The sequence below is a fragment of the Jaculus jaculus genome, chromosome 16 (genome assembly GCF_020740685.1).
Source record: "Jaculus jaculus isolate mJacJac1 chromosome 16, mJacJac1.mat.Y.cur, whole genome shotgun sequence".
NCBI lineage: Eukaryota > Metazoa > Chordata > Mammalia > Rodentia > Dipodidae > Jaculus > Jaculus jaculus.
Genome location: NC_059117.1, coordinates 45,800,759 through 45,813,219, shown reverse-complemented (window position 1 = coordinate 45,813,219; position 12,461 = coordinate 45,800,759). Strand labels below are relative to the sequence as shown.

The 12,461-nt window shown below is 39.6% G+C and overlaps 1 protein-coding gene across 4 annotated transcripts in view; it reads right to left on the bottom strand.

The window, feature by feature from the left end:
• Avl9 (AVL9 cell migration associated) overlaps nt 1–12,461 on the bottom strand; it is a 119,939-nt gene that overhangs the window by 53,798 nt on the left and 53,680 nt on the right. For 2 of the 4 annotated variants that reach the window (XM_004652754.2, XM_045135831.1), the window contains exons 4-6: nt 11,328–11,399; nt 4,062–4,151; nt 3,269–3,335 (exon numbers count right to left, since the gene is read on the bottom strand). In XM_004652754.2, coding sequence (XP_004652811.1) covers nt 3,269–3,335; nt 4,062–4,151; nt 11,328–11,399 — 229 coding nt within the window. The remainder of the gene's footprint in view (nt 1–3,268; nt 3,336–4,061; nt 4,152–11,327; nt 11,400–12,461) is intronic. The other 2 variants (XM_045135832.1, XM_045135833.1) reach the window with 1 other exon arrangement.

Below are 12,461 nucleotides of genomic sequence, written 5' to 3'. Positions count from 1 at the left end.
GAAAAATTGGCAAAACAAGCAAGGGTGCTGTTTTCCTGATGAACTGGATACCAGCATAATGGGGAAGGAGACCAATACAGAGAAAAATCAACTCCTACCAAATCAGAGAGCCAGAGCCTCAAAGGTCCCCAACACCTCATCACGAAGCAGACCAAAAATGAACCCAACCTGGCTCAGGGAAATTTTGCGGAAGAGGGGTGGAAAGAATGTCAGAGCCACATGTTGGGTCATGATATGCAGAGACATTTATCTTACCCATAACTGTGGGCTAACTCCACAATGCATGACCCATATACCTCAACAAGGAAGGGCCAATGGGGAGGGGGTAGGTCATGGGTGAGCCTAATAATGGTATCAAACTGACTGTATTTGCTGAATACAAAACTAATTAATAAAAAAAAATTAAAAATAAGAGGCTAAAAAGATAGTATATTTTTTTTGAGGTAGGGTCTCACTCTGGCCAAGGCTGACCTGGAATTCACTATGTAGTCTCAGGGTGGCTTCGAACTCATGGTGTTCCTCCTACCTCTGCCTCCCAAGTGCTAGGATTAAAGGCGTGCACCACCACACCCGGCAAAAACAGGATTTTCAATGAATGGTTTTAGGAAAACTGGGTATCTAACTATAGAAGAATGAATCTAGATCCTTATCTCTCACCCTGCATAAATATCAACTCTAAATGGATTAAAGACATCAGTGTAAGACCTGAAACCCTGAATGGACTAGATAAAATGGAGAGAACAGTTCAAAATATAAATATGGAGAAGGACTTTCTTAGTAGGACTCCAGTAGCTCAGGGAATAAGAATCTAAATCACTATTGTACAGCTAAGGAAGCTGTCAACTGAGTTAATGGACAATCTACAGAATGGGAGAAAATCTTTACCAGCTATACATGTGATAGAGGATTAATAGCTAGAATATACAAAGAATTAAAAAAAATCTCATCCAGATGTGGTGGTTCATGCCTTTAATCTCTATCGGGAGATAGAGGCAGGAGGATCATCGTGAATTTGAGGCCACCCTGAGGCTACATAGTGAATTCCAGGTCAGCCTACACTAGAGTGAGATACTACTTTGAAAAACGAAAACAACAAAAAATCTAAGCAGTACATAATCAAACAACCCAATCAAAAATGGGCCACAGAACTGATCAGAGAGTTCGCAAAACAAGCAATACAAACGGCCAATGAATATCTAAAAATATGTTCAACATCTTTAGCCACTAGGGAAATACAAATTACAAAACCCTGAGATTTATCTCACCCCAGTCAGAATGGCTACCATCAAAAAATAAATCAAATGACAACAAATGCTGGTGAGGGTGTGGGAAAAGAGGACCCTTTACTCATTGTGGGAGCATAAGCTGTTGGAACCACTATTAGAATCAGTATGGAGATTTCTCAAAAACCTAAAAATAGATCTACCATGTGACCCAGCTATACCACTCCTGGATATATACCTTAAGGACTCTACTCTTTACTATAGAGATACTTGCTCAGTAATATTTGTTGATGCTCTATTCATAAAAGTTAGGGAATGGAATCAATCCAGATATTAATGAATATATGATGAAGACATGGTGCAGATATATGATGGAGTTTATTCAGCTGTAAAGAAAAATGCAATTATGCAATCTGCAGGAAAGTGAGTGGATCTGGAAAAAATTTTAGGCGCGGTAACTCAGGTTTAGGAAGAAAAACACTACATTTGTAAGCTAGAGTAAGAGTTAGCAGTAGAGGACAAAAAGTTAGAATGAGGCTTGGAGGGAGAAGTGAGGAAGGAATAGGAGAGGGGATAGTAGGCAAGTAGAGGGACAGAGTGTAGGTGTGGGAAGGTCTAAGTGGGCACATGGGAAACAGATAAAGGAGATGGGGGGGAGAGGGAAACACAAAACTAAAGACATGAATAAGTAACAAAGACTCAAAATTTATCAAATCTGAAAATAAAAGGCTGTTATGAGTTTAACACTAAATGAGATGTCTCTATCATACTGTCAAGGCTCAGGGAACATTGTAGAAGAGGGGGTGGAAAGAACCCAAGAGCCACAAGGTGGACAAGAGTACATTAATTGACTGGTGCATTCATGACCTCATAGTAGCTTTCGTTACCCCATAAAACCTGCACTGTTCTAAGTCCATCAACATTTTGAAGTGGTGTATAGAGAAAAACAAAAGGAATGAGACATCAAAACAGAGAAAGGACTACTTGGAAAAAGGAGGGTGCTCAGGGGAATAAGAGTAGGGAAAAGGAAACATAAAAGGGTAATGAGACAGGGTTATGATCAAATTGCAGTATTAAGGTTTCAATAAAATGTTAAAAAATAAAAAATGGGAAAGTGTGGGGGTGGGGAGGGAGGGAATTACCATGGGATATATTTTATAATCATGGAAAATATTAATAAAAATTAAAAAAAATAGTAAAAAAAATAAAAAAGAGGGCTGGAAAGATGGCTTAGAGGTTAAGGTGCTCGCCTGCAAAGCCTATGGACCCATGTTCAATTCTCTAAATCCCATGTAAGCCAGATACACAAGGTGATGCAAGCATTAAAGGTCACATATGCACACAAGATGGCACACACATCTGCAGTTCAAATGCAGTGGCTAGACACCCTGGCATGCCAATTCTCTCCCATTCATTCATATCTATCTATCTATCTATCTATCTATCTATCTATCTATCTATCTATCTATCTATCTATCTATCTCATTAATAGTACTATTCGAAAAAGATGAAAAAATTCACCTTGTGCAATACATACTAGTATGTTATAACAACCAGCCTCAGGCTTCTTTCTTCTTTTTTTTGAGGCAGAGACTCACTGTGGCCCAGGCTGAACTGAAACTCACTCTGTAGTCCCAGGCAGTCTTGAACTCACAGCAATCCTCCTACCTCTACCTCCTGAATGCTGTGATTAAAGGTAGGTGCCACCATACTCAGCCTGAAGCAGCATATTTGAAGGACTTAGATCTTATAAAAATATATAAACATTTACTTATATATATAATATTTGATGAAATACATCTGTGCTCAAAACCATTTTCCTGGGCTGGAGATACAGCTTAGCAGTTAAAGCACTTGCCTGTGAAGCCTAAGGATCCAGGTTCAATTCCTCAAAACCCACATAAGGGCAAATGCACAAAGTGGCATATGTATCTGAAGTTCATTTGCTGTGGCAAGAGGCCCTGGCTTCCCCATTTTCTCTCTCTATCTAATAAATAAATAAAAATAATTGAGGGCATCTCTCTGGAAATGTAAAAGTCACTTACCAAGATATACTTGAGATCCTTCTAATGAAGTTCCTCCCAAGGAACTATTCATGTGCTCATATAGTTCCTATGAGATACAGGCTGAATTTAGCACATTATATTATCATTGTAGACAGCAGTTTTAGAAATATGATGAGAAAAAAGGTGGGCAGCTGATTTTGCCAAGTAGTAAATGATGAAACAAGCAAATTCTCATAACTTGTCCATTTTCTAGCTTGAATCCTCTCTGAGACATGAGAAATACCAGAAAGTATCTGGACAAAAAGAATGAAAGCTCCTTAGGGTATTCTCTCCATTTCAGAACTTTCGTGGCCATCTGTCTCCTCACTAAATTCTTTACTGCTCTAGCTGTGACTAGTGTGCAGGAGACATGCATAAATGATCACTGATTTCAGCCTTGAGAAAATACACTATTACATTTCTAGTAATTAGTTAGAGTCCTTATTTTATAAATAGACAGTTTGGCTAAATTTAGTATGTATTTGGGGAGATCTCTCTGGTCTTTCACTATTTTAACACAAAACAGATTTTTAAAGAATGTCTTTCTTAAGCTGAGTGTGGTTGCTTGTTTTAAATTTCAGGACTTAAGAGGCTGAGTCTTAGGAGGAAAACTATGAGTTCAAGCCTAGGCTACAGGGTAAATTCCTGGTCAGCCTGAGTTAAGACATAGCTCCTTTCTCAAATAAAAAAATAACCAAACAAAAATGTCTTCCTTAAGGTAATCAATAACTATCTTTCACAGAATTGTTGGACTCATTAAACTACCTTTAGCTAAACACATCTGTGTAATTACCTTTAAAATGGAAATTTGGGAAAAATCCTTTTCTTCAAAATATGCATGTGTAATGAGTTGAAGTTTTGCTTGAAGTAAGCCATACAGAGGCTAAAAAGAGAGAGAGAGAGAAATCACTATTAAGTTGATAATAATAGCAAATAAATCCCTACAACTTTTTAATTTTTTAAAATTTTTATTTATTTGAGAGAAAGAGAGGGGGGAGAGGGAGGGAGGAAGAGAGGAAAGGAGAGAATGGGCAAGCTAGGGTCTCCAGCCACTGCAACTGAACTCCAGATGTGTGCGCCACCTTGTGCAGTTGGGTTACATGGATCCTGGGGAACTGAACCTAGGTCCTTTGGCTTTGCAGGCAAGCATCTTAACCACTAATCCATCTCTCCAGCCCCCTACAACTTTTTCTCTTTTTTTGAGGTAGGGTCTTTCTCTAGCCCAGGCTGACCTGGAGTTCACTATATAGTCTCAGGGTGACCTTGAACTCTCAGCAATCCTATTTCTGCCTCCAAAGTACTGGGATTAAAGGTGTGTGCCACCATGCCTGGTCCCCTACGTTTTTAATTTGAAGGTATCAGGAAGAAAAAAGTAACTGCCAATGTTATGGCCAGTATTCACAGCTGAAAGCTGTGACATCACCTATTCTCTCTGTTTGTAGGTGAAATGCTGCCTAATACATTAGCATTGAAGTGATTCAGTTTCAGACTTCCTGAGACTAGATCTACCCCCCAGTTACTAAACTGTGGGCCCTTTACCTCTCCATATTTGTTCACCAAGGTGAATAGGTGTATGACAAGATAGTTCATCTTACATGGCTATGCTAAGAATAAATAGTATGTAAAGGGCTGGAGAGATGATTCAGTGGTTAAGGCACTTGTGTGAGGGCCAAATTCCCCAGTACCCATGTAAAGCCACATGCACCAGGTGGTATATGCATTTGGAGTTCATTTGCAGTGGCTAGAGGCCCTGGTATACCACTGTCTCTCTATCTGCACTCCCCCCTTCTCTCTAATAAACAAGTAATTTTTTTTGTTTTGTTTTTCGAGGTAGGGTCTCATTCTAGCCCAGGCTAACCTTGAATTCACTAGGTAGTCTCAGGGTGGCCTCGAATTCACAGCGATCCTCCTATCTCTGCCTCCCAAGTGCTAGGATTAAAGGTGTGCACTACCACACCTGGCAAATAAAATATTTTTTAAAGCAGGCAGAAACACTAACTAGATTATCTGACATATGCCAAACACACTAAAAGCATTATTATTGTAAGATTCAAGGACTGGAGAGATGGCTTAGCAGTTAAGGAATTTGCCAACAAAGCCAAAGGACCCAGCTTTGATTCCCCTGGACCCACATATAGCCAGATGCACTAGGTGGTGCATGCATCTGGAATCTGTTTGCAGTGGCTAGAGGCCGTGGTATGTGTGCATGTGCACGCTCTCTCTCTCTTTCTCAAATAAATAAATAAATAAAAATTTAAAACATTCTCATGGCTGGCCCACAATCCCAGCTCTGGAGGATGAAGCAGATGGATCATCATGAGTTTAAGGCCAGCCTGCTCTACATAATGAACTCAGGACAGCCTGGGTTACATAGAGTTCTGGACAGTCTGACTACACAGAGAAACCCTGTGTCAAAAAAACAAGTAAGAAGCTAGGCATGGTGGTGCACACATTTAATCCCAGCACTCAGGAGGCAGAGGTAGGAAGACTGCCATGTGTTCAAGGCCACCCTGAGACTACATAGTAAATTTCAGGTCAGAATGGGTTAGAGTGAAACCCTACCTCAAAAAAAATAAAAGAAAGAAATAAGTAAGAGAAAGAAAGAAGGAAGGAAGAAAAGGAAAAAGAAAAGGAAGAAGAAAAGGAAGAAGGAAGGGGAAAGAGAAAAGAAAAGGCAAGGCAAGGCAAGGCAAGGCAAGGCAAGGCAAGGCAAGGCAAGGCAAGGCAAGGCAAGGCAAGGCAAGGCAAGGCAAGGAAAGGAAAGGAAAGGTATGGTGATGTGCACCTTTGACCACAGTGCTTGGGAGGCAGAGGGAGGAGGATCATTGTGAGTTCAAGGCCACTCTGAAGACTACACAGTGAATGCTAGATCAGCATGTGCTAGACTGAGACCCTACCTTGAAAACAGAACTCCAAAAAAACAAAACAAAACAACAGAAAAGAAAAAAAAGAGGGGCTGGAGAAATGGCTTAGCACTTAAGTGCTTACTTTTGAAGCCTATGGACCCTGGTTCAAGGCTTGATTCCCCAGTACCCACGTAATCCAGATGTATAAGGTGGTGCATGCATCTGGAGTTTGTTTGCAGTGGCTGGAGGCACTGGGTGTGCCCACTCTCTCTGTCTCTCTGCCTCTTTCTGTCTGTCACTCTCAAATAAACAAAAATAAAAATAATTTTAAAAAGGAAAAGAAGAGAAAAAAGATAAGCCAACCAATTACCTCTGTTTCTTCCGAAACTTATAAATAACTGGCAATAGTGATGCCATTTTATGAGCCTTAAGGACAAAGTGAGGTCATTACTGTCCCCCCAAATGGCTACAATATGTTGGGTGTAGTAGCATGCAAGGTAGAAGGATCACTGTTGAATTCAAGGCCAGCCTGAGACTACATAGTGAATTCCAGGTCAGCCTGGCTAAAGTGAAACCCTACCACCCCCATCCTCCCAAAAAGGGGGAGATTAAAATTTAACTGTAACTTGTTCTAAGCTTAACCAAACCTGAAACAGTTAATAAATCACATGAAAAAAATGTAAAAAACACCAGAGATAAAAAGAAAAGCAGTCTTGTTCCATACTTCATTCTGCTGTCTTGTGGCAACATTTATTCATCTTTAAGCATACTAGTTCTTAAGCAAAGTTGAATACTCATGATTTAAATTCACTTTCCTTTTTCCTGTTCTCTGTAGAAGTTCACAATAGCTAGTCTGTATCCATAATGTTGTTTTGTATATTTGAACAAAGGTCTTCCTTAATTCTTATTTCTCCATGCCCAAAATTTTCTAGATGTTTTCTCATATACATACATACATACATACATACATACATACATACATACATACATACACACATATATATATATGTTAGGATGCAGAGGACAATATATACTCTAACTAGGTCAAATAAATATACTGGAATAACCTGCTAATGTAAGATTACTACCTTCTAAGTACAAAACCATTGTATTTTTATATGAATTACAATACACTATGAACAAGACCACTACAATTTTGCTCTTCTCATCTTATGTCTGTTCTAGAGACAGACAAAACTGGATTTTTAGCCCAATTTTATCACCTAGCAGCTCCACATATGAGAATCAGATATTATTTATCTGAATGCTATCTATAAAATGAGCACAACAAAGAAATCTGTGGTGGTTTGAGGTAAAAAATGACAATTACATAAAAAATATTTGGTACAGAATTAATAAGATAGGCACTCATAGTGCTTCTGTTATAACTACCTTTTGAAGAATGAATGCTAAGGAAGACTTGTGACATGTGCTTGCTTTAGTACCTGATATTCCTATGCTTTGGTCATCTGGCCCTGAATAAAAAAGTAATTAACTAATAATAGATATTTTTCAGGTCCCTTTTAACTGTGTATAAGAAGAATCAGATTAGCATTTTTTCATGCCAGGGTCTTTAATAACTTGTTTTCTGAGGATTTTTGCCGTATATTTAAAATTGGTATTTGCAAAAAAAAAAAAAGTGTCACCTGTGTCTGGAGTTCATCTGAAAAGGCAGGAGGCCCTGGAGTGTCCATGTAGAAAATAAATCTGCTATCTTGGAAGAAATAATCTGATTCTCAAAATCTTATTAAGGCCTACAATACTAAAGTATTTTAAATAGATATTTATTATTTATTGATTTATTTGAGAGACAGAGAGAGGGGGAAGCAGAGAGAAAGAGAGAGGCACATACAGAATAGATGCAACACAGCCTTCAGCTACTGCAAACTAATTCCAGACCTTTGCACCACCTGTGCACCTGGCTTACGTGGGTCCTGGGTAATTGAACTTAGGTCCTTTGGCTTTGCAGGCAAGTACTTAAATCACTAAGGAAACTCTCAAGCACTACTGAATTATTATTATTATTATTTTTGAGGTAGGGTCTCGCTCTAGCCCAGGCTGACCTGGAATTCACTAAGGAGTCTCAGGGTGGCCTCAAACTCATGCTGATCCTTCTACCTCTGCCTCCCGAGTGCTGGGATTAAAGCCGTGCACCACCATGCCGGCTACCTACTGAATTATTTTAAAATATACTTTAAAATTTATTTATTTGAGAGAGACAGAATGACAAAGAAAGAGGCAGAGAGAGAGAGAGAGAGCGAGAGAGAATGGGTGCACCAGAGCCTCCAGTCACTGCAAACAAACTCCAGATGCATGCACTACCCCGTGAATCTGGCTTACAAGGGTACTGAGGAATCAAGCCTTGAGCTGGGGTCCTTAGGCTTCACAGGCAAGCACTTAACCATTAAGCCATCTCTCCAGCCCTTAAAATATACTTTTATTTATTTCCAAGGCAGGAGAGAGACAGACAATATAGGCACATCAGGGACTCTCAGCACTGCACATAACTTCAGACATTATGTGCCAGTTTGTACATCTGTCTTTACATGGGTACTGGGGAATCAAACCTGGGCCAGCAGACTGAGCCATCTCCCCAGCCTAATACTAAATAATTTTTATTCAGGATTTCTCTTTTTTCTTTTTCTTTTTTGCTTAGTAACAAAAATGCAAACAAGCCGGGCATGGTGGTGCACACCTTTAATCCCAGTACTTGGGAGGCAGAGGTAGGAGGATTACCATGATCAAGGCCACCCTGAGATTACATAGTGAATTCCAGGTCAACCTGGGCTAGAGTGAAACCTACCTTGAACCCCTCCCCACCAGAAAATAATAAATAAATAAAAGTGCAAACAAAGCTAGGTGTGGTGGCGCACACCTTTAATCCCAGCACTCAGGAGGGAGAGGTAGGATGATTGCTGTGAGTTTGAGACTACCCTGAGACTACATAGTGAATTCTAGATCAGCCTGAGTTACAGTGAAACCCTACCTCGAAAAAACAAAACAAACAACCCCCCCCCAAAAAAGCAATTATATCTTAGAAAACTCAATGTAGGGCTGGGAAATGGCTCAGTGGTCTAAGGACCTTGTCTGCAAAGCCTATAGGCTTGGAGTTCAATTCTCCAATACTCATATATGGCCAAATACACAAAGTAGTGCATACATCTGGAATTCATTTGTAGTGGTTAAGAGACCCTGGCATACCTACATTCATTCTCTTTCTCTATCATTCTCTGCTTACAAATAAGTAAATAAATAAATATTTTAAAAAACCCAAACTCAATTTAGAATTGGAGAGATGGCTTAGTAGTTAAGGCACTTGCCTTCAAAACCAAAGGACCCATGTTCCATTCCCCTGTACCCACATAAAGCCAGATGCACAAAGTGGCACAGGCGTCTGGAGTTTGTTTGCAGAGGCTGGAGGCCTTGATGTGCCCATTCTCTCTCTATCTGTCTAACTCTAAAATAAATTTTAAAATATTAAAAAAATGCATTTACATTACATAAAGTACATTTAAACTGTCTATGGATAAAGGAAATTTGATAATTGTTCAAGAAGTAATTAAACAAAAATAAATAAATAAATATTAAAAAAAGAAGTAATTGTGGATCCTAGCTACAGATGATTGGGCTTCTGCGTGAGAATGAAAACACTTAGTAGCAGAGGCCAGTAAGGTAAAAAGGAGACATAAAGGGTAGAGAAAGGAAGGGAGGAGGATACTTAATAGGTTGATATTGTATATATGTAATTACAATGACTGTAATGGGGAGGTAATATGATGGAGAATGGAATTTCAAATGGGAAAGTGTGGGGGTGGGGAGGGAGGGAATTACCATGGGATATATTTTATAATCATGGAAAATGTTAATAAAAATTAAAAAAAAAGAAGTAATTAAACAAAACCTATATATTTTAGTGATCAGACCTAAGAAATGTTCTCAACTTTGTTTCAATGTAACTGCAGAAGATTAAGATGGTAATCACATAGATCTACAATAATTAAAACTAATACAGATTTGGACCATTCTTCACAAAGAATTTTTGGAATAAGAGTTTTTACATTAGGTATTTGCTGTTACTAGTAAAGGTGTAGTCATCTTATTCATTAGTACTAAACATGAAGTACTACAAATGATTTAATTAAGAGCACTAGGATAGCCAAAAAGTATCACTTATTTTTTTTTCTCTTCCTCCCTCCCTTTGTGGTACTGGGGGTCAAAACTAGGGCCTTCTACGATAGGAAAGCTCTCTACCACAAAACTACATCCCCAAATATTTAGTGTCTTTTTATAAACAAAATATCAAAATAAACTGGATATAGTGGTAATGCCTAAAATCGCAGCACTTGCTGGGGTGGAGTGGAGGCAGGAGGATCAGGAATTCACATTTATCCTTAAGATACATATAGAGCTCTAGCCAGCCTGAGCAACATTAGACCTGTCACAAAAACCAACAAAAACTTTAAAATGGTTATTTGCGTCTGATCACCTTGTACCTAGAGAAACAAAATTGAAAAAGACTGTAATGGTACAATTTTACCATATCATTTACTTTTCTTAAACATTCTGTAATTTGAAGTATACCTTAAGGCTGAAAATTTTCACTGCAATTCTTTTTTGTGCCTAAATTATGCTAGTTAATTGTCCTACTACTAGAGTTTACTATTTGATGTGTTTGTTTGTTTATTTATTTGAGAGAGAGAGACAGAATGGGTGCACCAGGGCCTCAAGCCACCAGAAATGAACTGTAGACACATGGGCCAAACCATGTGCATCTGGCTTATGTGGGTACTAGGGAATCAAACATGTGTCCTTAGGTTTTGCAGGCCAAGTGTCTTAACCACTAAGCCATTATCTCCAACCCTCACTGCAATTCTTTATCATCAATAACATCTCAGCAATTATGGTATTCTAAATTTTACTACAATATTATCTCAAGTCTTGGGAATAAAAATAAATGATATATATATAACAGCTACTTCATTTTGGTCGAGTGTCAACAATCAACCAGAGTGGTTCCCTCTTATCCATCTAGTTGTCATTGGAGTTATAAGTGAGAGTACTGATGGGACATGAGAAAATCAAAAGGAAAGAGAAATGTAAGAACATAAAAGTTAAGTCCCTCCTAACTAGTTTTAGCAAATTCTTATTCTCATACATTTTTTACTCTAATAATGTGTTAACCTCAAATAAAAAGAAGTAACAAGGTCTCTCACCAGCTTGCTTAGAACACAGACGCTTTTCTGAACAGTCTCTCTGGTGACATCGGCTTGCCTTACTTTTAGTGCCTATTACAAGCAAACAGTTATAAGAAATATTTCACAGCAGTATTTACAAAACATATTTTTCAATATGAAAACAGTTATTTTATTTAATAGAAATATTCTTGCATTCAGGTAATTTAAAAATTTCAAGAATGTCAGAGAAGAAAGGACCCTAGGGTCCCCAATACCTGGATCCCCTGCTTTGGAAGGTACACATGGAATAGGCCAGATCTCCCTTTCCTCCCTACCTCCTCCCAGTTCCCTAGTCCTGGTCAGTTCCCAGGCTGCTGGCTTGGGGCTGCTTGGACCCTGGGAGTTTGTTGCTAAACCAGGCTCCTTGCTCTGCCTTCCTGACTGAAGTGCCCTGGGCCCCCAATTATGGGATCCCTTGCTCCAGAGGGTGTGCAGATTCCATGGTCCAAGTTGGTTCCCCTGCTGCTGGCTTGGGGCTGCCTGGACCCTGTGAGCTTGCTGCAGAAGCAGGCCCACTGCTACGCCTTCTTGGTCGAATGGCCCCTGAATCCCAAACTCCCAAATCCCCATTCTGGAGGGGTTGTAGAGTGAGTAAGACAGAACTCCTAGTAGGTTCCCCACCTCCTCAGTCCCAGTAACCCTGTTGCTGCCTTGGGACAGCCTGGTCCCTGCATGTGGGCTGCAGAAGCACACTTTTGCTCTGGTTTCCTGAATGATTAGCCCCTGGGTACCCAAATCCCTATTCCCCTGGGTCAGAGGGTGCATGGACCACTGCAGGAGCTGGTCTCTTGCCCCTGGTTCTCCAGCCTCCCAGCAACTGATTTTCCAACCCCTGATTGCCCTGGGCTGAAGAGTACCTGCAAGTGGAGTAAGTAGGCCAGAGCTCCCAGTTCCCTAGGTACCTGTGATATACTTGCAATCTCCACAATCTGCACATCTGTGGCTAGAACCCCCATTGTACACCAATCCAGTTCACATTTAAAATGGAACAGCCACTGAAGATCTACAAGGACAAATACTTGCTTTCCCCTCAATAGAATAAAAGAATGAATGAAGGAGAGGACAGAATATCTAAATTAGAAGGCCAGGTGGCAGATCTAGTACAGTTCAACA